Source organism: Bombus impatiens, unplaced genomic scaffold (assembly GCF_000188095.3).
Source record: "Bombus impatiens unplaced genomic scaffold, BIMP_2.2 scf_0724, whole genome shotgun sequence".
Lineage (NCBI taxonomy): Eukaryota > Metazoa > Arthropoda > Insecta > Hymenoptera > Apidae > Bombus > Bombus impatiens.
Genome location: NT_177143.1, coordinates 216,374 through 240,496, shown reverse-complemented (window position 1 = coordinate 240,496; position 24,123 = coordinate 216,374). Strand labels below are relative to the sequence as shown.

The 24,123-nt window shown below is 34.2% G+C and overlaps 2 protein-coding genes and 1 long non-coding RNA gene across 6 annotated transcripts in view; 1 reads left to right on the top strand and 2 right to left on the bottom strand.

Moving 5' to 3' along the window:
* Positions 1 to 9: 9 nt before the first annotated feature.
* On the top strand, positions 10 to 9,773 carry LOC100747779 (carcinine transporter). 3 transcript variants are annotated; one of them, XM_033322920.1, is made up of 10 exons: positions 10 to 68; positions 4,623 to 4,883; positions 5,185 to 5,380; positions 5,639 to 5,897; positions 6,854 to 7,046; positions 7,152 to 7,257; positions 7,981 to 8,084; positions 8,150 to 8,364; positions 8,772 to 8,947; positions 9,411 to 9,773. In XM_033322920.1, exons 1-10 carry the CDS (start codon positions 10 to 12, stop codon positions 9,627 to 9,629), a joined length of 1,788 nt encoding a protein of 595 aa, XP_033178811.1. In that variant the 3' UTR covers positions 9,630 to 9,773. The 3 variants fall into 3 exon arrangements, with proteins under 3 accessions (XP_033178811.1, XP_012245550.1, XP_012245549.1); XM_012390127.3 differs by lacking the exon at positions 10 to 68 and adding an exon at positions 1,992 to 2,803; XM_012390126.3 differs by lacking the exon at positions 10 to 68 and adding an exon at positions 3,758 to 4,431.
* Positions 8,265 to 8,820, bottom strand: LOC117152152. The gene is made up of 2 exons (XR_004462428.1): positions 8,606 to 8,820; positions 8,265 to 8,573 (listed from the first exon to the last, which is right to left on the bottom strand). It is a non-coding gene; the product is annotated as an uncharacterized LOC117152152 (long non-coding RNA).
* A 1,562-nt stretch (positions 9,774 to 11,335) lies between the features above and the next one.
* The window catches only part of LOC100747657 (carcinine transporter), a 52,809-nt gene continuing 40,021 nt past the window's right edge, over positions 11,336 to 24,123 (bottom strand). Inside the window, exons 2-11 of one of the 2 annotated variants that reach the window (XM_012390123.3) lie at positions 22,054 to 22,312; positions 20,149 to 20,359; positions 19,076 to 19,334; positions 18,151 to 18,343; positions 17,394 to 17,612; positions 15,846 to 16,060; positions 14,425 to 14,600; positions 13,410 to 13,582; positions 13,216 to 13,328; positions 11,336 to 13,109 (exon numbers count right to left, since the gene is read on the bottom strand). In XM_012390123.3, coding sequence (XP_012245546.1) covers positions 13,232 to 13,328; positions 13,410 to 13,582; positions 14,425 to 14,600; positions 15,846 to 16,060; positions 17,394 to 17,612; positions 18,151 to 18,343; positions 19,076 to 19,334; positions 20,149 to 20,359; positions 22,054 to 22,301 — 1,791 coding nt within the window. In that variant the 5' untranslated portion in view covers positions 22,302 to 22,312 and the 3' untranslated portion in view covers positions 11,336 to 13,109; positions 13,216 to 13,231. Of the gene's footprint in view, positions 13,110 to 13,134; positions 13,329 to 13,409; positions 13,583 to 14,424; positions 14,601 to 15,845; positions 16,061 to 17,393; positions 17,613 to 18,150; positions 18,344 to 19,075; positions 19,335 to 20,148; positions 20,360 to 22,053; positions 22,313 to 24,123 lie in introns of those variants that run through there. The other variant, XM_024370282.2, reaches the window with a different exon arrangement.

The following is a 24,123-nucleotide window of genomic DNA, read 5'->3' as shown; positions in this document are numbered from 1 at the left end:
AACGGATCCATGACTGTGCTTCTGTTATTATCAACGCCAGTAACGGTTAAACCGATTGCATACCTTGTGTAAGTTGGAAGTTACGTACATAACTTATACACACCCGTTGTGTGTTTCGCGATCCCATATTCCTTTTAATTTGAATTTTATGAAACTTTTTGTTCGATAATTGATGTGCCATATTACATCCGTCACATTCAATGTTATATGGTGTAATTTCTTCAGTTGTGGTGTTATATAAGTTACGAGGTCATTCCTGTATCTGAACATGTGTTTGGAATGTTAGTGTGTATCTTTCTCTTCGTATGTACATAGTGAGTAGAGACTGTCTGTCTTTCGCTAGAAGAATATTCTGCATATAGTTATTTACTGTTCTTGATATTTGATTTTGGAAATCTAATTTTCGCTTTGCTTGTATCTTCGAGCGTAAGGTGAAATTTGTACAGACATATCTAGTAATTTGTTAATCGTACTGTTCGAAATTATTGTGTGTGTGAATATTTCGGTGAATATAAACTACGAAAACCTGTCCTTGATTTTTTATGGTAACAAAGCAGTCTTCTCAGAAGAAACAGTATTCATAAATAAGTCAATTCGCAAAAAGCTAATTCTACGAATCTTGTTAGAAGAAACAGGTTAACGAAACTACATGTCCCTTCAGGAAAGGTCTAATTTATAGAGGTAGCTTGCAAGAAAAAGCCAATCTCACAAAAAGGTTGAGCATTCTTAATTAATCCTCTTTAGAATTCAATTACATTTATGCCTTTTGTAAATATTAATTCTAAAATAACGATGCTAACATTTCTAAACTACAGAATATCAACAAATAACATAACGCAATTCCCCATTTCAATTAAATATGAAAAATATACTAGAGTCGATTCAAGATCAAAACCGGTAAAACAAACGACAAATTTATCTGAAAAATCCACTGAATTCGTTTTAATACATCCGTTATTTAAATTGCAAAAATCAGTTGTGTTTCAACGTCAGTCTTTAACACCTTCCTTATATCGCAATTTTAGTACGCGACAAGACGACAATGCGATACAATTCGTTTCAACACCATTGAAATGTATGGCTGGCTTCGGACGACCGGTTTCCGGCGTGGCGCCACTATGCTTTGGAGAAACAAGGAAATACATATGTATGCATCTTGCTTTTTGTGAGACAGAAGTACTCTGCGTCTCTGTTCTACCAACGTCGCCGCTGTTGCGTCGATTTGCCGCAAACCTAAATGGAGTTCGATCAATGGCAAAACGAGCACGTGGTCCTCGATGTTGGCGATCGGAAAATCGAGTTTTCCAAACTATTTCTAGTTTCGCCGGTTCCACTGTCAATCAATGTTTCTTCCTTTCGTTCCGTTTCTCTTCGATTCTCTCCTTTTTTATTGGCAAACACGTGTCACCGAGTATCGTGTTCGTCTTCGCTAAGCAAGCTTCTATATCAGCGATACGCGAGCCGGTTTCCCCTTCATATTTGTACAAGACTTCGTGAACATCGGACGTTTTTCTCCTCTCTTTTCGAATCCTATCGTTGTTTAACTAACAATTCTATTTCTTTAAATGGAAATGTGGTCGTGTCTCCATTATATTTTCAATTAGCCAGGGAATTTAGGTTTATTGCCGTGGAAACTTGATCGGTCGTTTACGTAAGGATCTGCGATTCTGCTTCATCTTCGAGGAAAATTTCATCGAATACAATCGTTTCACTCATTGATTGGATCAGTCGAAAGGGAGATTCCGTGACTGCCTTGTATAAATATTGATCATAGTGTCTCTTGAAGGGAAGCTGTACCAATCCTGTTGATTTAACTACTGATCCTACTTTATCCTCGAGAAAAATTACTTACTTTGATTGTTTGACCATTAATTTTAGCGTTTCTCCGAGGGAAACAGCGTTGATCGCTCGAGTCTGCTCCTTTCTCAAGGTAAATTGTATTTACTATTTACTCGATCAGGTATTTTCTTTTCTTTTCCCGGAGAAACCTTGTTTCTCGCCTGTTTGACCATCCGTGCTATTTCTTCTTTGAGATAAACTACAACGATTATTCGTGTAACCAACAAATCTAATTTTTCTTTTTTTACAAAGGAAATGTGTTTAACGAAATCTCGCTTATTTAGTCATTGATTCCGCTTCCTTTTCCAAATAAATCGTCAATCATTCGCTCGATTGCCAATTCTAATTTTGCTTCGAAGCAAACTGCGTTGATTATTCGTATAACCTTTTTAATAGAAACTGTTTTTCGCCTATTTTATCGCCAATTTCCTTTTCAAAATAACATGTATTAATTATTCCTTTAATCGCAGATTTTATTTTATTTTATTTCTATTTCTATTTCGTTTTATCATCGATTTTCCGCCGTCTTCAAAGAAACTCACGTGAATTACTTTAGTTGCTTTTTCAAACTAATTTTATTTCTTTAATTTTAAATTAAAAAGTAGCAACGAAAATGCTACAATAACGGAAAAATTCTTCGGTTATCTCCACAAAGAACACGAAGGTATCGAACTTAGTGTATTAAGACATTTTGTTCGTTGGAAGTTAGTCGACGATACATTTGACATGATTTAATGTGACATCGAGAGAGAAAAATGGTTTGATCGAGGGTGAACTTAATTGCTAATTTCGTAACTTGCTGTTAATCGATCTGACAGTGATATTAGTGGATGTGGTTGGTAGTGCCTGATTAATCGTGATCGATATTTTGAACAAAGAGCAACGAGAAACGATAAGTTTGGAGTTTCACTTTGACGTCGTGAGACTATCGTTAATTAGACATGGAAGAATCGTTTGGTGACAGGTAAGGGTTTCAACTTTTGTATTCATTTTCTTCTATAGACTGAATTTAATTTTTCGCTTTGATAATCGTTTATAAAAGAGAAGCGATAATTATTAGTTCTACCTAAGAATGTTACTAATAAATTAGGAAAAAGAAATTTCGATTGGATTCTTGATAATGAGTGAAAATTAATTTAAAAGATTATATTTGGAATTTTGAGAATCGATCGAGTCCTCAGTTTCAGTGCAATGTAACGTTATCAGTCGCGTGAGTTTGGCTCATATGTAATTTATGTGCAAGCTAAATGTTTCCAAAAATTGTAGCATATTGATTTCTCAAAGTCCTGTATCAAATGTCTTGTAATTATGAGCAATTGTTTCGTTTGGACGATCAAGGGTAATATACTCTATTTTTAATTTTAAAAATGCCGCCATTTGTGTAGACGTACACACGCAAGTATTTACTATGGCTCGTAGACACGAACGTTTCTCGTGTCGTATTTTCCAAACAGGTCAGTTATTTCGAGCACTCGACCACTTTCCCGCTCCTGACAATGACATTAGTCATTCTAATCGATGTCTCGAAATCGATGGTTCTTTTGTCAGTTATTTCGTTTCCGTGTTTACTCCATATGATTAATATTGTTTCACGTATTCGCTTAAATTTAGTTGGCAAATGATTAATTTCCCTGAATCCATTTTCAAGTAAATATATCAGTTTAACCTTTTGCTCTATCTGATACGAAAACGAACAATTTGATATAAAAATTTTGCGAAAGATCGATATATTATTTTACTTTTAACTTGGAAATCGTTCTTTTAATTTTTCAATATCTAATTAACCACCTCAGTCCCTAAGACCGTCTGTTTTAATGAATGGTAAATAATCAAATAATTGCGTTGTTACATCAGAAGTACCATCTTCTTATATCCGTGATATTATTGTTTCAACCTTCAATTATTCATTTATTCTTAGCCTTTGATGGCTTAAAATTTTCTCGGTTATTTTCCAATAGAGTTCAATATATTGATCGAAAACTTAGTTTAGTTAAGCGCTGTAACCGGAAGTCATCCTTAAGTCGCCGGTAAGAGGATTACGAGTAACAAACAAACAATATTAAACAGAAAATTATTCCATTTAATTTTTCTCCTGCATTTAATTAAATTTGACAGAGTTAACAAACTTTCCTTCGGTACTTCTATCTCATTAGCAAATCTATAATATCCAAACGATAACTCGAACACCATTAACTAGCACTCGAGGCTATTTCTCGCGTCGAAACTTTCCTCAGACATGTAGATATCACGTCGACATCGCCGCGTATACCGAATCAGCCCTTTTTAAAGATGATCTCGCGAGCGTGGTTCGTATGCAATTCAATTTGAACGAGTCGCGTGTCACGATTCACTTGACTCCCGGCACAGTAATTGGCCGGCACTCGAACAAACACTTACACTTAATTTAACGTTTAACCGAATCGAAAACAAAGCGAACAGTTGCCGGACTTCGCTCGTTCTTTCAGTTCATTTCCGAATGTTTTTCGATCTGCACATCTGGTCTCCTCTTTCATCTCCGTTACTTTTCAAAATCTAAAATCATAAGTGGGACTTTGCTGCTCAAACTATGGAAGGGAGAAACGCGAATGACGGGTAAGATTGTTCCTGCGTTCTGTCAGTAAATAATTTCCTGTTTGTGGGAGAGGAAAGGAGCATTGTGATTGAAATCACAGAATGTGAAACATCAAAGGAACTACCGAATGACATTTATTTCAAAGACTCGAACTTTGTTATATGACTTTTATACTGCTACGCCTGGAAATCAAGGATGGATTCTGTTTCAGCGAAATGAAGGACGAGAAGAGTAACTCTATATTGCCCACTGAAACGAGTCGATTGAGACCAAGATTGGAAAGTTTCGATGATGTTCTGCCGTATGTCGGTGACTACGGGAGATATCAATGTCTGTTGTTATTGTCGTTACTACCTTATGGCGCGACGTACGCGTTTCTGTATTTCTCGCAATTTTTCATTACGATTATTCCCACGGAACACTGGTGCAGAATAGACGAATTAGTAAACTCGAATTTCACCGAAGAAGAGAGGTAAGTGTGTATAATGAAGGAAAGAAAGAAAAGGAGATATACGTAGCAACGAAAATTCCTTTAAAATTTGAACGATATTTTTGATTGTTCGTAGAAAGTGACTTTAAAATATTGTGAAAAATATGCGAGATATCGCGATTTCTGGAATTTCCCGAATTTTCGAACATTTCGAAAATTATTAGAAAATATTGTAGAAAAATTTCACGATAAGATACAAGATATTTTTGGATTACTCTGTCTGGACTTTGGTTCTTATTTTAATAATTAAAATGATCAATCGTCTATCGTATGGGATGTTTAGGATTAAAATAGCGATTCCAGCGACGAACGTTTATCCGTATTACGAACAATGTCAACGGAAGGACGTAAACTTCACGGAGCTGTTGAAGAGCGATAAGAGCCTAAGCTCGTCGAATTTCCAAACAAACGAAACGATAAAATGTACTCGATGGGAGTACAATTTTACGCAGATTCCATATCCTAGTATAGGAACTGAGGTGAAGTATTTACATCGTTGTCTGAATCGCATGCTTCGAAATTCTTACACTTTTGCTGCGTTCTTTGGGTCATTTCCGATCTAATCTAACCTTGTTATAGTAAATTTCTTAAGTTTAAAGAAAGTATAAGACTTTCATTCATCGAACTGCGAGCAGAATCGAGATATAAAAATTCGAAGACCGCAGCAGGATTAAAATTATATTTTGAAAAATACGAATCTGGTTTTTCGCTGACTAACTCTTAAACTTGGTGATTAGCTAGATTGGGTATGCGACCGAGAGTACCTCGTATCAACGGCGCAGTCCATCTTCTTCTGTGGATCCATCATCGGTGGTTTCCTAGTCGGTTGGATCGCCGATCACAAGGGTCGTATCCCAGCTTTAATGTTCTGCAATGGTATCGCTCTTTTTGCCTCCATTTTCACTGCCAGCGCAAATAGTTTTTGGTCATTCGCCGTCTGTAGATTTCTCACTGGACTGGCGTTCGATAACTGTATCAACATTCCTCTGATTATCGGTAAGCCTTCTACGAAGTAGAAAGTGCGAGAGGTTCGATCGATAAGCCAATGTTTCAGTTACGCGAAAGATAACGTTAGTATGAAGTCAATGTTTCTATTACGTGAAAGATAATGTTGCGTGAAAAATTTTTGACGTTGCTGTAATCGATTGAACTATACGGTTCGAGTTCTTGATTCAAGAGCTTTTGCCACCACCAGAGATGAATATATTGATTTTGTTATTGTTAAAGATCGTTTCATCGATTTTCATGTCGTCGAGGATAGTTATATCTTGATATTCTTAAATCGAGTTATACAAGGTGGTTGGTATAAGTATAAGCGGAAAGTATAAGGTAAGTATAAGCGGAAAGAAGTCGAAAATATAGAATACAAATTTTTTTTCTTAATTCTTCCATCGAGACAACGATCTACAGTGAAATCCGTTATAACGAGACGCGGTAAAGTGCACTCGTACCGAGCGAAAATTTAAAGTCAATTTTCTCGGAAATAAAGCCTCGAACGAAAAATTTTTATTCTATATTTTCGACTTCTTTTTTCGCGTAGAATCCTCTTTCCGCTTGTACCACCAATTACCAACCACTTCCAACCGTTCGAAATGAAAATTATCACAAAATTTTCAACACGTAATTCGTTTAAATGCGTTAGAAGCAAAACGCGTGCATTATGTAGCTCTTTTTGTTGTACGGACCAGTTCAAACTCGGAACATTCATATTTGCAGAGTAAACGGATTAATTTAAAATCGCAATCATATTTATAATCTTACAATTATCCTACAATTAAGTTGATGGTATCGTTCATTCGGCTCGTCATCAATTGCTCCATATTAATAACAACGGGTTTCACTCGATAAATCTTCCATTCTCCATTACTGCAACATAAAGAATAATCGTCGTTAAGTATCTTGATATAATAATCAGTTATTTCGAGAATCATCGACGATCAATTATCCCACAGTTCTCGAATATATGGCTGTTTCGAAACGAACGTTGGTCGTGAATATCGCCTTTGGCGTATACTTCGCAGTGGCCAGTACAATTTTACCATGGATAGCCTATTATATCGCGAACTGGAGATATTTTACTTACGTTACTGCCATACCGCTGTTATCTGTCGCTATCACACCGTGGATTCTTCCCGAGAGCGCCCGGTAAGTAAACTTCTAATCGTTCGATTATTCAAATCCTCAACTTGCGCTTGAGATTTATGCAAATTTACTTATCGATCCATATCACTCGTATTTACTCTGTTCAAGATGGTACGTTTCCAACGGGATGATGGACAAGGTTGTTGAGAAACTACGGAGAATAGCTAGAATCAATCGTAGAAATCCAGACTCGCGTATTTACGATATATTCGTCGTAAGTTCGATCAAATAGAATTCTAAAAAGCTTACCCGAAATCACACAGTAGAGTACTTGAATCTGTGCTGACAGATATATTTGATTCACGTCGAAAACACACAGACTCGCAAAAGTATTTTACCATGTATAGACGGGTTTTAAAAATGAAACGCGATGAAAAATGAAATATGAAATGAAACTTGACTATCGCGATTCCATTGTGGTATTATATCGATCTTGTACAAAATTTGAAGTAAATCTGGGAACTTATATAGAAATTATAAAATATTTAGTACAAGTACAATCGGGGATAAAAATAAGCTGCTATAGTTAATGGAAATAGATGTGAAGAAAGTATAATCAAATTAGTATCAGCCTCATATACTTGAGTTTTATTTATTATATTTCCTTCTAATAATATGCAGATAGTTCAGCAAATGATTGAAATGAAATTTTACATTTTCTCCACTGATCCACTTAGTTTTGTTCCTGACTGTATTTCAGATCAAAAAAGTATTTAATCAACCAACCACCCATTATATTAATAAATCTCGATATCAAAAGCCATGCCGACTAATTCCATAAAACAGAATGCGAAGTACCACTGTTCGTGCTATCTATTAATAATGAATAAAATGAAAATGTCTTTTTGGTATGTTATGAATTTTGAACTGTGTAAGGGCTAAAGGCACGGCTCGTATTATATCTTTCGTTAATTATTCTCGAAATAAATTCTTGCAGAGTAACATGGAGGCATCGGACAGAATTCAAGAATCAGCGACGCTTCTTGATCTGTTCAAAACGCCACGGTTGGCGAGAAACACTATTCTTCTAGTTGCATTCTGGCAAGTATAAGATACGAGTTCATGTTGCGAGGACACCTTCATAAATAACCAATACTGTCTTGTAGGTGTTTCACCGTAATCTCGTTCGACGGCCACGTGTATTCATTAAAACTTATCCAGAGCTCGGTGTTCGTGTCCTTCTCCATCGCCTGTGCCACAGAACTTCCAGCTGGGTTGTTACTTGCCCTGTTGCTCGACCGATGGGGTCGTAGACTTTGCGGATTTCTCACTCTGGCAATGACCTGTGTACTCAGTATCGCTGAACTTATGCTGTACTCCAGTAAATATATCGATCTGTTTATTAAAGTAAAATTAAAACGATTATAATGACATATTATTGAGAAAAATCTGAAATTAAGTTGATGATAAATGTAAAAGAATTTTGGCAACTTCGAAGGTATTAATTTGGAACTAGAATTTAGGAATTATTAGGAATTAATTTAGTGGCGAAATTGAAAGAGGTTTGCATATTTTAGAAGCAATAATTTTCTAAAATAAAAATTAAAATAAAAATAAAAAACCAATATGTTGGTTTTCTTGAATTTGGAAATTTATAGAAGTTTAAAGATTGTGTGAAATTTTAATTTGATTTTGATTAAGCTTCGATCAGACTATATTTTTAATTAAACTTACAATCAAATGTTGTGTACCCAGGATTAATTTTGTATTTTTTAATTTATTCTCCAGTGCTCGCGAAATTAGTAATGTCAATATTGTCACGATTCTGTCTGAACATGGCAGCCAATGTTGGTCTTCAGTATGCAGCAGAACTTCTGCCCACGCCAGTCAGATCGCAGGGCGTATCTTTCATTCATATTTTCGGAATAGTTGCACACTCTTTGGCGCCATATATCACTGACTCGGTAAATAAATATTTATACTACTATTGCTGTTACAACATTTTTGACACACCGCTAAGTACATCTACGTTCAACTTCTCTTTAATTGATTCTAAAAAATACAATAAGCGCTATTAGAAATTATGAAAAAGCTCTCATGTATTAGCATCTTTCTCATGAAAATGTAAAATAATTTTTTTTTTACCTTAAAACAAGTTGTTTCCTGAAGAAGTTGAATATTATAAAAATCTGATCAAAATATTTCTCACTTTCTAGAAAGCCCGTTTTGGAAGTTGCAATCAACGCTTTTCTTTAACTGATCTTTAATCAAAAAATTGAAATTTAAAATAAAAAATGATGGAATAACTTAAGATATGAAACTATATTGCTTGAAACTTTCTAATGAAACTTTTTAAATGAGAAATACTTTGACCAGATTTTCATGGTATTTAACCTTTGCTCATATAAATTAATACTTGTTCATTAGGCTGCAATTTGGGAGGGATTTCCAATGCTCATTATCAGCACGGTGTCCTTTTTTGGCGCTGCACTGGTTTTGTTCCTGCCGGAAACTGTCGGCCAGAATCTTCCTCAGACTATCAAGCAAGGCGAAGAATTCGGAAGGGACCAACATTTCTGGTCGTTGCCTTGCTACCGTAAGACACACTTCAATGGACATCAACACTATCATTCCTGTGAACGATAATTATCTGATTTTTAATAATAATTCAATTAAAAAGCACGAAGGAGGATTCGTGTTTTTTTAGAAGTAACAATATTACAGGCGGATCAGTCTGACGATTTTTGTACGAGAAAAAATCGGAACATATTATTTTTCTATTCTCCTACATTAATTTTTATTTTTATCGTTTACGTTTAAGAATTTGTAAGCTTTAATTCTAAGAAGAGCGAGCTTAGAAATCGTGTTCCTATATAATTTTTATTATTATCTTTTAAGAGCTTTTATAATTTTAATGCTAATTTTCATTTGCTATACGCACGTTCGAATCGTTCAGCGGTTGGTGTTAATTTGATATTCAAAGATATTACGTAGAATAATATTGAAAATGTTACGTAAATTAATAATTAAATAATTTATTATTTACGTAAATAATAAATTAGAGAGATTTAAATTTTTGATTCCTTTAATGTTTTTAACATCTTTTACTGGAATATATTGGACAAGATCTTATTTAAAAAAATAGTACGTTTAGATAATTTTTCTTTGTGAAAAGAAACAGTTTTATATCTTTCGAACGATTATCCACGTATTTTTAACGATTATTTATCTGTTCGTTATATTTTTTTGTACGATTTTAAATAACGTACAATATTAATAAAATCCAAGCTTGAAGACTTTTTATTATTTATTATTGTTATAATTTCTTCAGCACCAACTGCTGGACTTATCTATCTAAAACGAGTTGTGCGTACATTTAAAAAAAAAATAGCTCCAATTGACTGTTTCAATGGTTTAGGAAGAAGAAAAAAAGAAAGGAAAAAATATTGTAAGCAAATCGTGCCATTGTATGACGATCAGTGTTCGTCGTTGTGCCAATAACCACGCAATTAATCTGAATACCTATTGATAGTATTCATAATCATCACTCATGTATACATTCGCGTATACACTCACGTCCATAAGATTAATTCACCGAATAAAACTTCCATAAACCTTAATATAAGAAACAATTCTGCTTTTTATTTGCACACACATCGACGAATCCTCCGAACAAAAATAAACTGCTAAATATCTCTATAATTAAATACATTAATGTTCGATGATCCTCGTCCATCATTGTACATCTAATCTAACTCCATCCTATAATTAGGAGTTCTACGACAACGATCACTTATGTTACAATGTATTAACCCTTAAAAGCCGAACTTAATTATAATTAATTATAGAAAATGAAATGCTTCATTATACGGATATTTGAAGTAATATTCTGTATTATACAGGGTGTCTGGTAATTGATACTGTGATAACCAGTTAATGTGGTTAACAACCAGTGGTACAGAATAATACTATGTGAAAGGATCTGTTGAAGATATAGAACGAAAGATTTTCGTACGACGTTCGAGAGAATGAAATTCTGAAGCTTTGTCAACTCGTGTTCACACGACATTCGCAGAACATATTCAAAATTTATTTTCTCGAAAATACGAAAAATCGTCAGTTACGAAACACTCTGTACTATATCACATTATTGTATTACTATCGTATTGATAAGAAATGTCGATATTATAACTCCTTAAGACTCCCGTAATATTTATTTGCGATTCAGCTTAATATGTATTGGCTCTGTGTAATTTCAAGATTAAAAATATAAAAGAATTCATTCCTGATTACGATATCGTACATCATTTACAAAATCATCGACCGTCAAGGGTTAAATGAGAATTCTCTCGTCCAGAATTATTTTCCAGACGATCGAATTATTATCCATTGCATCACGAGGATCGAACTAACTTATAGCCTTGAACAATTATGTACAGTTGAATCTCTAGCATAGGAATATTTCAAAGAATCTCAGGTTTTGAGGAACGATAGCTGATACTTGCAACGAACAATAGTATGTCTTTTTAATCGGTAACTGAAAGCAAGGGCTAGTCTCATAAGTACGCGAATGATTCTAACGATCGAATGATTCTAGTTGCTAGAATCATTGTTTAAACGTATATATCTCCGGTATAACGGAGATTGTGCGCTTAAGACGAATAGGTCGGAGGATCGAAAGAAACGAGATTGGAAATAGATATTCGCGTCTCTTCACGAATCAGAATTTTGCTATTTCTAATTGAACACGTGACGGAGTTTCGATCTGTTTCAAGTAACATTTAAACCTGAGCATTTTCAAAATTAATTCATTATCTATCAATTTTTCTTCTAAAATTTGTATATAATTCTATAAATTATTTACTGCTTTTTCCATTCGATTTAAACGGAACAATTTCGCAAGAATGTCGAACATTATGTTAATATCCTTTGTATTAAAAAAAATTCCTGCTTAAAAAGATCCTACAACTTTCATTTTATAATCTCAATTGGGTATGATGGTAGCTAATGAACGCTTAGCAATTAATTGTTTTAATGCATTCCATTTTATGAATGATCAGTAATTACAGATTCAAGGATACTTATTAGAAGTAATATTCTTATTATATCTAAATATATCAAATAGAGATATTTCTCGTATTAATACTGAAAGATCATAAAAAAGAAAATATCATAAAAGAATTTCAATGTTTCACTAGAATAATATATATATATATATATATATGTATATGTTTAAATCAAATAACAAAGATCTCAGAGTTCTCAAAGCATTCAACGTGTTGATGTATAAATAGATGAAAAAAAAGCCACGTTAATCGAGCGAACGCAAAATACACTTCGGTTTAAAAGTCGATCGAAACTCTCATTTCAAGTGTCGGCGATTTATGAATCACCTATATTGATACAAAGGCGATACGTAATAAAAGAAACAAGTTGAAAGCTTGACAATGCGCTCTTGTGACAGCTCTCTTTTTGTGTTTCGAGTCTCGTGGCAATCCTTTTTTATTCACAGTATTTCATAGTTAAATCAATTCAACTAGAGTATTCTTTTAACGAGGAAAGAGAAAAAAGAGCAAGAAAAAAAGATATAGATCTTTCTTTTCGATTTTTAAAGCGAAAGATGCATAAATACTATGGTATATTATTTCCTTATATATCGCTTCCTTTAATACGTATATCCAATACTGAATTTAATTGTATATTTACATAAGATACTTGAATCGTTTCTCATTTCCAATACTTTACCGACGGTATATTACGCAAAATAATTACATCGCAATATGTGAACGCAACTTTAAACGTACTTTAAATGCCGTGTTTTTAATTCTTTAAATTTCTTCACATTTTTATACAGTCATTCCAATTAAAAAAAGATACACTTTAAAGAAAATTATTTTGTGTGCAACAAAGCTAGCATTTCGTCGATGAAGTGCCAATTAATTGCTTAAACGTATACCTTGTGTAATTTGACGATTCTTGTCTCTTTCACTGCAATAATCGATACTTCCTCCTAGTTTCTCTCAACAGCCCTCCAATCTCAATACGTTCGTAAATACGTTAACATCTAACATCACACGCGCACGTTTAATAACTATATTTACAACGAATTTGGCAAGTTTCACCCCATTGGCAATTTCATGTCACTGACAAGTTTCATGCCATTGACAATTTCATGCCATTGACAAGTTTCAAGCCACTGGCAAGTTTCAAGCCACTGGCAAGTTTCGCACCGCCGCCAAATCTAACCGCTATAACCTAGTACAGTCCATTTTTTGTACACTGCCAGTAAACGCTGGATTCGAAAGGCCTTTCTTCTTCCTATAAGATTTCTTCAGCATTTTGCTCCTGTCAAATTGAAATAAACGATTATTAGTAAATTTATATTGACACAAGGCGGAGGAAGAATATTATAGAATCTATACTTACGAGGATATACACGGAACCCACCAGAAACTTTGTTCCTTGCCGAAGTCGTTACCCTCCTGTAGGGTTTCTGGTAATTCCTGGTTCAACGTTTCTGGCAAGCCAAGGGTCAGGAAGGCGTGTCCAAAAGACAGCAAACCGAGGGCAACCAGCGGTAAAGATGGATCAATGTCAGCCTAAATTAAACGAAAAATATTCCCCTTTTATACGCTTCCCCTTATGTGCCTTCCCCTTATACGCCTCTCGTTTTACGTCGCCCGTTATACGTCTCCCTTTAGACGACTCCCTCTATGCGTCTCCCTCTATACGTTTCCCTTTATACGTTTCCCTTTATACGTCTCCCTTTATACGTCTCCCTTTATACGTCTTTTAGAAGCAATAGCGATTAATTCCGCTTTCCGCAAATTCCTTAATTTCCCTTCGATTTTCGAGAAATAAATAGATACTTCCATAAGTTCATTTTCCGTAATAAGATTATACAAATAATAGTATACCTTGAGGCAAATTTATAATTCAGAGCAGGATAACCCACACAATAGTCGAGAATGTCCTCATAAATATTCCTCTTTGTATTTTTCTGTATAATTAATATTTTCTTAAATATTAATAAAGAATATTGATTAAAGACAGAATTTGAAGAAGTTGTCAATATACAAACGATCATTGGTGTTACCTGTATAACCAGATTTTGTAAACATTCGTTTCATTTAGAAACGAAGCTATAGTGTAGTATCGCAAACCTGTAAATAATTACAGACGATAGAAAAATTACATTTCCTTCACAAAAAAAAAAACGAAACGGAGGAAAATATATTGAAAATCTATCTTGTTTCCGTGATTCGTAAGATCACAAGAAGAATCCATGGCCGATAAGGAACATAATTTTTCTACAAATTAAACCAACTTAAAAAAACTTATTTCATTAATAGATAATATTAGTCGTAAATTAAAAAAGAGGTTGAGTAATTTTCGGATCGTAAAAGTACGATGTCGTTAACAGAAATTTCGATTCACTTACCAGATAAATAATGTAAGGTCCCAAAATGTGGGCAATATAACCGATGATATGGATCAAAGACACGCCCTGAGCTCTCACCACAGTCGGTAGCATTTCCGCTGCATATTGGAAACCAATATTCGCGGCAATATTCACCCCAAGACGCGCTATAATCGCCATGGCAACCGTTGTCGAACCTTGAACAAGTTGAGAAATATGTAAATGCAACGATCGCCACATTCCACGCGCGATACATACGCCCGATGCGCGCATGGTCCAATTAAAAATTAAATGTCATCCTTGTCCAGTATTGACGTCGAGAAATAAATTTCAATCGTTAATGGAATAGGATTTAAAGGCGAAAAACAAAAAAGAAGAGAAGAGGAATATTCGAATAAAAAGATTTTATAAGCTTGTCTAGTTAAACTTTTGTATGCAGTTGTATAAAACATGGATTTTCAATTCTTTTCGTCTCATAGGATACGTAAATTAGTAATTAAAATTTTGCGGCATAGAATGAAACGTAAAAATGTATCTTTTTTTTATTACAAATTGTCAGATTATATGAATTTTGTATATTATTTAGCATTATTTCGAATGGCACAAAACCAATTAAACATGGCGGCTATCAATAAACGACAAGCCATTCGATACAATACTAAGTAAAATGACCGGATTATATAATTGTAAATTCTCTATAATACGATTTTAAATATGTCGTTCAAGTCTGTTGTCTATAAACGATAAAAGAGAATTCGAAGGAAAGTTTTGTTGCAAGATGAGGAAATAAAAATAGTAAATTGTTTTATAACCATAACCTTCTATCCTAAATACGGATTAAAAAATGTCTATTTTCCACCCCTTAATGTCCTTGAAAATGCGGATATCCCCTAACTCTACCGCTTATCTCCTTACTATCTAACAAAAACATTATTCTTGCATCAAGCACGAGCTTTCATTTCTCAATCTCCCAAAGCTTTCGCTTGAGAAGCTTCAGAAAAGCGCTTTTTAAACCGACGTCGATCGATAAAACCGGATTTTTTCTATAAAATTCACCCCCGCTTTCTCACTGCTATTCACACGTTCCTGCTATTTTATTGAATAATATCGATCGACAAGTCACATTTATCAAGAAATAAAAAAAAAAAAAAAAAGAAAAAATGTTACCAAGTTATTATTAGGAAATTGTTAGACGCGAACAGTATGCGAAAAGTTAGTATGTAGTGTAATAATTATCAATCAAAACACAAGAATTAAATTCTTTAGGAAAAAATTTCCGGAATTTCTTATTTTCATGATTATAAAGAAATGCATAATAAAAAGGAGCTACTTTCTAATACTTCTCTTCCTTGTAATGCTTATGTTAATAATAACGAGGTTCGTTTTTTTTTTTTTTTTTTTTTTAAAAAAAAAAAAAAAAAAAAAAAAAGAAAAAATGTTACCAGAAGGGGTGGCGATGGCAACGAAGGAGAAAATGCCACAGAGGAACATTGATGCGAAACCCATCCATCGTCTACCCCATCTGTCGAGGAAAAGGGCGAGTAGAACAGCGGCCGGAAGTTCCGTGAGGGACGCTAAAGAGAACGACGTGAAAACGTCTGGGTCTAGAAGTTTCATGTTCCAAACATGGCCGTCGAACACCCACACCATCAGCAACCTAGAAAAATATCAGTCGAGTCATAGATAAATCACGCTGGACTTCAAGATCGTTTATTAATCCTTCGCATACTCGTTTCCTCGCGTTTGACGTTTATCGATGCTAATTATATACTTAAGCAGGTTCTTAATGACCCACATAAAATGCCCCATATACTCTCTTAATGTTCATTCGAGTAGTTTGTATCTAGTTTATGGTAATTTGCGTCTATTTTAATACTGGTTTCATAAAGACAGGGAAGTAGCGTTGAGGCTGATTGGTAACTTGGTTGAATTAACGGTATAATATAATTGGAATATCGTGAGGCTGAAAATATTCTTAGTTAATTTTATTTTAGGAAATGCAGGAAGATTCAGAATTATCGTAGTATTAAAAACAAAGAAAATATAAGAAACGTATAAAATCGAATACCTTCTCTATCTACAGGGTGGTTAGATTGGGGTTAGGTGGTTGGTAACTGGTGATACAAGCGGAAAGCGGGTGTTGTGCGCGAAAAAAGAAGTCGAAAATATATGTTGGGTTATGGTTAGAATTTTCTAACAACTCTTCACGTGAATTAGCCATTGTTTTACAAAGTCGAGATTATATTTACACGTATATACAGGACTATCACAAAGCTTAACAAATAATAAGTCTAATGAATAATAAGTTTAACGAATGATAAAGTTAGTGAATAATAAATTGTATGAATAATAAGTTTAATGAACACTATTAACAATGTCTTTGGGTTCAAACGAATCCACAGTCAACGGGATAACTCTTCACTAAACGTAAACTAATCTTAGGCGCAAAATACGATTGTTGAAAATGCTCGATGTATCACTCTCCAAAGCAATCGCACGAATGTTAGCCTCGTGGAATTTTTTTCGCTGTACGATTGCATTTGTTTTCTATACCCGTTTGGAAGCATCGAGAAAGTTCCAACGTCGTTGCTATGCAGTTTCTGTCTGAAGTTTGATTATTAATACAATGTATGTCGCATTGTATCGATACCTCCGAGGCAATATCACACGTGGCTAGGCCCAACATATAGAATAGATTTTTTTTTTTTAATTTTTCCGAGCGAAAATTCAAAATCGATTTTTTCGAAAACAAAGCCTCGAACGAAAAACTTTTATTCTATATGTTCGACTTCTTCTTTCGCGTAGAATCACCCCCTTTCCGCTTGTACCATCAGTTACCAACCACCCTGTATATCTTTTCGTATATGATTATAAATTTCTCTGGTGTTTTAGTTTTTTCTAAAATAATATTGTAATCATTGCTGAGAATTTACAGGTGAAAAGTTCTAACTGTGTAGTTTGTTCGATTGCTGACGGATAGGTTAACTTACCAATAAATGATGAGCATTATAGTGATACGACCAAGTCGTGGCAGCTTGAAGAGATGTAGGACAGTGTATTGATTATGCGATTGATCCTTCTCATTCATCGCCTTGCAACTTCTCTCAAATTCGTCGAATATTTCTTGCTTTACCTCTTTACCGTTCACTTTAGCGAAGTTTTTCAGCATCTCGATCGCTTTGTCCACCCTGCCACTGGTTATGTACCAACTACGGAAGTATATGAAATACGCAAACGTTATAAAAGCCTGTAAGAAATTTTCAAAATCATCACTTTCACCAACCTTTTGTATCGACAAACTTTTTATGCAAATTTGAATAGAGCTGTCTAGTTACGCATCAATCATTTATTTCGCACAGTTAAAAATGTGATGGCTTATCGAGAGAAAAATGTTGACCTTGAGATGTTTTATTTACGGGACAGAGGAATCGATGTAATAACCGGTCCCAAGATAGTATGTATTGCTGGATAAAATATTACCCAATTTAATTCAGCTATAATTTTGGAATTTTTATGGTCCGGTCTCAAAAGACTTTTGACGTTTTAAGAGAAACTTTAACGTAAAAGAAATTTCTTATATTTCTTTGAGGACTATCTTTAAAGAATTTTCCGATGATACGAAGATACAAAAATAATCCAAAGGACGAGGTAAGATTAAATGTCTACTATACTATCGTATACTAATTTACTTACGAAATTTCTTTGTATTATATTTTTAGAATGAAAAAGAAATTGGAATTAAACTACCGTGCACTTTCAGGAACAATCCATGGTCCTACAAACGCAACCACCATAGGACACGCGGTGACCATGCTGAGGATCCTCCAATTTGAGATCCAATATGCGATCCAAGGCAAAAGACTCGAGGCTGCCGCGAAATAAAGTCCAAACGACATGTTCGCTACCAGAGTTCGATATTTCGGACCAACATATTCGATCACTGAAAAAATAATTCGTGATATCGTTATTGTATTACATTGTTATAGAAATCTTCCCAAATGTTTCGTCAATTTCGTTTCTTCATTTGATATAATAATATTGTTTCCTTATTTCCTTTAGGTTTGTCCTTTCTTCGTTTTTTACCAATCTAATTTCAAATATTCAGATTTATTTGTAGATTTTATAAATCATTAACATCGACAATGTAAGAATTTGAATTAAAAAGAATTTTAAAGGGAACACTGCTTTCATCTCAATAACGAACGGAGAGTGTCTCAGTAATCGTGGTATAACCGAAGATTATTCTCTATAGGGAAATAAGTAACTCGAAAGATACAATTTCATAGCAGAAAAGTATAGAGAATTAAGTATTCTGTCGTTTAAAGTAAAATATCTTAAAGTATCCCTAGACACATGTAATTTTTTTACCAAACTAGATATACAATTACACAACAAATTTCAAATTACGAGATATAATTCCAAAATATAAAGTTTCAGTAAACTCATCTACCATTAAATATCTTCAAGTTGGTATCATAAAATTCGAATAAAAATTTGACTTAAAAAAAAAAACAAACCGATATAGGGCAATGAACATTTATTCAAACACGTCATGAATAGTTAGTCGTTACGTAAAACGGGACCAATACCGGTGCCTCATTATTAGGTCATAAATTATAGTTTTCCTATTCTCAACAGCTTTTTCTCTCTTATAATTTTCTCGATGACTCACCGATAATGAAAAGCACGTTGAAGCAGTTATCGAACGAGGTACCGACGACCAATCTCGCCAGACAGAAACTCCAGAAGCTGTTGCAAAACGCAGTGCCAACAGACGCGATGAAACCAACCGCGTTACACGCAACCAACGCCGGAATTCTGCCACAATGGTCGGCTATATAACCGAATATTAAGCCTCCAAGAATGCTGCCGACGAAGAAGGCCGATTGTGCTGCTGAACCGAGGAACGCATGGTCACATACCCATTCCAGCTGAAACAGAAATGGGGGATGCTTTATGATAGCGGCTGTTTATACTTGATGAAAAAACACCGCCTGGTTGGAAAATCGATGGAAGGTGAAGAGAATAAGGAAGACGACGAAAGGACGAGTAATAAATTGCGTAGTTTTTTAATATCATCAGAATTGAGAACCTCAGTCGTAGGTTAGTTAATTGTAGTCTTTTGATAATATTTTTAGTAATAAAATAGTAGAGGTAGTTTGCATAATTCTTGGATATGATTAGGGAATTTGTCATAGTGGAAGGAATATAAATTTGTTAAATAGAAGATAGTATCTCCCGATTTAAGTAGGACTTTTTTAGTGATAAAATAGCAAAAATAGAAATTAGAAATAATAATAATAACAATAAATATTCGATAAAAATTTCTTGACTCGTAAGAAGTTACCAAGTGCGTATTTATACGTTCAATTCGAAATATTTGTCTATTGTACAGTTGTAACTTTCACTTTCCGATTTATGCGATATTATATAAACGGATTCATTTTCGCGATTTAATACGCCGAGACGTACAAATAATTAAGGCTGACAAGGTTAATTTTATGTTCCGCTATAAACGAGCTCTGTTAAGATGCAAACAGCATAATAAGTAATTACATCTACGTCTAAGGTCGTGCAACCAAGAAGGACTTCTTTTATAATGACTGTATTATACGCTATCGTCAACAGTAAATATTTATAGAACGACGGTTCCAACAGTTTTAATTTAAATAAAAATTTGTTAATCGGTGTCGAAAGTTTGAAGTTACTTTATATAAAGAATATAATTTTCTCTTGTGATTTTACCTCGACAGCTATAGATTTGTATGGTATCATCGTGTGATTAAAGGTCCATCCATATTGGCATGGTTTTATTGGCCAGGATGGGTCTGCCTCTCTGATACCACTCTCCAATATGTCGGTATAGTTCACATTGTACATGTTACATCGTGAAAACGAAGTCGCACCTTCCGCCAGCAATTCCTCACTCGACGCTGGAGGGATCGATAGTGCAATCCTACATAAAACAAGAGTACGTTACATTAACGGTGATGAAATTTGCAAGAAGTATTTTTAAGAATACTAATTTTCGTTTGATTTTCTTATCTTTTTTTAAATAACCAAGGAAAAATGACAGCAAATGGTAGAGAGAGGGAGAGAAATTGGAAAACTAAGATGAAAATTCTACTCAAAAGTGCATAGTTTTTAATCCTAATCTTAAATTAGTCCAATTCCTTGAAACTTAATTCGAATCCTGTTTAAATAAAAAAAGTGACAAAAGTAATATACATAACAATATAAAAATATAAAATAATATAAAATATACACAATATAAAAATCTATAATAATTTCTCTAATAAAGAATAACGACGATATCAGTAACAGTAATAACACATTATCTTTAATAGTGTTTACATTTTTGCACTTTTAAATTGTCTGTAAAAATAAAATTCGCAGCCTATTTATTGTTTATAAATCTGCTTTTTAAAAAAAAAAAAAAAAAAAAAAGAAAAAAAAAATCAAAAATGGGAAAGGTGAAAGAATAAAACAACAGGAAAACAAAAGCACAAAATACAAAAGAGGAAAAGAGACAATGACCGTAAAAATAGGAACAAAGGCAAGAGCTGGAAGGACGATCGTCCCGTATCTGTTGCACTCCGAGGCATTCGAATTGTGTTGGGATTTAATTACCGATCGCTGCACGTATCAATGAGTCTATTTCCAGACAAATAAACGGTACGCGGGGAGATTCGAAAAATTATGCGAAACGAAAAAGAATTTCCTAGCCGATCAGTTCGTGGAACGCGTGAACGTTTAGAATCTGCCGGAGGTCGTCGACCAAACTGGTTTCCGGCGGGCCCCCGGAACGCTAAGAAATCGTCGATCTACAAAGCGATAGTTTCGCCTTGGCCAGGGTGATTCAATGGAAAACAAGCGTAACGAACGATTTTCCTCGTTGACGCATCGCAGAAAACCAGATCTCGCATGCGTCGTCAAGAATGGTAACACGATTCGTTGGAATCGTGCCATCCAGACTTCCTATCCTTTCACCGGTAATTCCTTACGTTCTTGAAATAGAACACGTGAAAAAGACGTTGATAATAGTATAACTATGGAATCGCGATTTCCAACTATTTTTATCTCGTCGCAAACTGGTTACAGGTATCTCCCCCATTCCCGTACGACACGATATTTACATATGCATTTACATATACAACGCGATACCTGGGTTTTCCTGATTCAATAAACACAGTTGTTTCGTGCAAGTTATCAGATATTATATTGTGGTTTTAAAGAAACAAATTGTCGCGATGCGATACGTTATCACAGCTGAGAAAATGGAAATCTCCGTGCAAGTGGAAGATTCTGTCGTCGAGAATATTTATTGCGACCTGCATGGAAAACAAACAGGCTTTCGAGAAGCCTGGTTTAAGCTACGTGCACGTGACTTGAACAGATATGTATATATGCATATAAATTGTCTCCTATAGAAGGTGGTTAATTCTAGACATTGAAAGGAACGTCTTTAATGAAAACATGTATTGATTTGTTATATGATCAACATGATTATAGACCATTTCGATCTACTCGAGCTGAAAACATCTATTGCGTAACAGGGTAAATTCGAACATAAAGAAACTATGTAGGATCGTTCGTTACGTATAACTCAATAATTCAAATAAGACAAATTGCGCATAAAGTGTCACTTACTTTTGTTTGTCTGTGAGGTTCCATCGTTCGAGTTCCGGAACGGTACACCAGTGTTCAGCTGGCAATAGCGTGATGAAGAATTGCGTGAAGTAGAGGAACGCGTAGACGAAGGTGAAGGGTAGGAGCATGATGAAAAGGAACCATTGGTAGCGGCTGGCCTCGCCAACGTACGGTAGTATGTCGTCGAAGGTTTCGATCTTCGGACGTTCGCCCTCCTCGGCTTTTACAGACTCCACCATGACTGTCATTATCTCGATCTCTGCGAATCAATGATCCTCGATTACCTACTTAACTCGAATTACACGTTACGAGGAAACTAAGTTCAAGGTGAATGGGGTATTATTAGGTCGACGAATAAATTCGTGTTGCAATGCGTTTATACCTTTTTATGTGTTTTACGAATACAGATCGATAAACGATCAAGGTGATCGATCTTATGATATACAGTGGCTCACGGAAGTACTCGAAACGTTCTATAATTTCGTTAGCACTCTAACGAGATACGATTATCGAGATTATAATAGTAAAATTTGGAATCAATCTGAGATTGTATATTGAAGTTACATGAGACAATGTATATATATTTTCGCAAATATATATGTTAAATGAAAAATTAATATGTATATAACACATGATGATGATTTTATTATGTACATCGTGGCTTATTATTCTTATTAATTTAGCGAATAATTGACTGCTCAAATACTCTGGTAATTTTTATATATAAAATAACAATAATATATGTTTCCAATAAATATCTGTAATTTCTATATACACGTTTAGATCTGTTTCAAATTTTCTCAATGTAATTACGAAGATCGTGTCTCACTTCAGTGTCAATGAAATCTCAAAGTGTCTCGTATAAAAATCACCAAAGGTTTGTTTAAGTGCCCGAGTACTTTCATGTGAGCGACTGTTGTTTTAGTAGCAAGTTCTCTTATGTCTATCTCTTCGTTACATTTAGCCGGATAATTTCTCATGTTTATCAACGTGTTATGATCTTTCTCTTATTAAGCGGAGAAATCTCTTCCTCGCTAAATTTTCTTAAACGGGTTCAAGGTGAGGTGAACCACATTGTTGAAATCAAGATGAAGAAGATGAAATCTAAAGTCGAGATGAAAGGAAGTAGATGTTTGTATTGTCTAGATATATTGCCATGCTACTTTTTGACACGATATAATCTTAGGTAAAGGCTAATTCAAGGTGATACAGAATGTACTGGAAAAAGTGATTTGAATTTGCTAGAGGGGAAGAGAAAAGGAAAGATCCTTGAACATTTTTGCAAGGTTATTGCAAAATGGAGGATACTATCGAAGGCTTATTGCTGTCACTTGTACGTTCTAACTGGAGTGTCCTTTAAATAATTTGCTTCTTATTAGATCCTTTTTGCAAATAGGAAGATAATATTTTTGGGACGTGAGGATTGTTAAATATAAATGTAATGTAATCAGATGTAAATTGTCATTGGAATAGAAGAGTTTGTTTAGAAGAAATGATCATGAAATACACAAAATGTATCGTGCGTAATGTGTAAATAATAATTAATTCCAAAGACAATTAATGAAAATTTTAAATAATAGAGTTGCCTTTTTTTTTTTAAAGATTATTCAGTTAAGAAACAAGCACCGATAAAACAGCAATTATAGTTAATTATTAAAAAATCCAAGTAGGTATTACATAAATAAAATTATCGAGGAAGATATTTATCGTAAAGATTGTGTGCTTATGAAAGAAGTAAACGAAATTATTGTAGCTCCATAGTAATTTGTATTAATCTTTGAATCTTGTTTAAATAAAATTTTCGATAAAAATTTGATTCTATCGGTGAACGATTACTACAGTTAATTACTGGATAATTAAAACAAGTAAGTAAAATTATTGTTACAATAATCCTGACAAATTCGTGATATTATTCAACTAGAATCGTTAAGAAAAAATTCGACACCGTTAGTGAACGCTATTTTACTTTTACTTCACGAAGGCCAACGTTATAGACGTTGAATCAAGAGCAATCATTTTCAATATAAAATATACGCGTGAAAGCTTTTGCTTCCTTTGATAATTGAATAT

Coding starts and splice junctions, on each gene's coding strand:
- LOC100747779 (XM_033322920.1), top strand. CDS start 10: ATGACTGTGCTTCTGTTATTATCAACGCCAGTAACGGTTAAACCGATT. Junction 4,884..5,184: donor AATTTCACCGAAGAAGAGAG/GTAAGTGTGTAT, acceptor TGGGATGTTTAG/GATTAAAATAGCGATTCCAG. Junction 5,898..6,853: donor CAACATTCCTCTGATTATCG/GTAAGCCTTCTA, acceptor ATTATCCCACAG/TTCTCGAATATATGGCTGTT.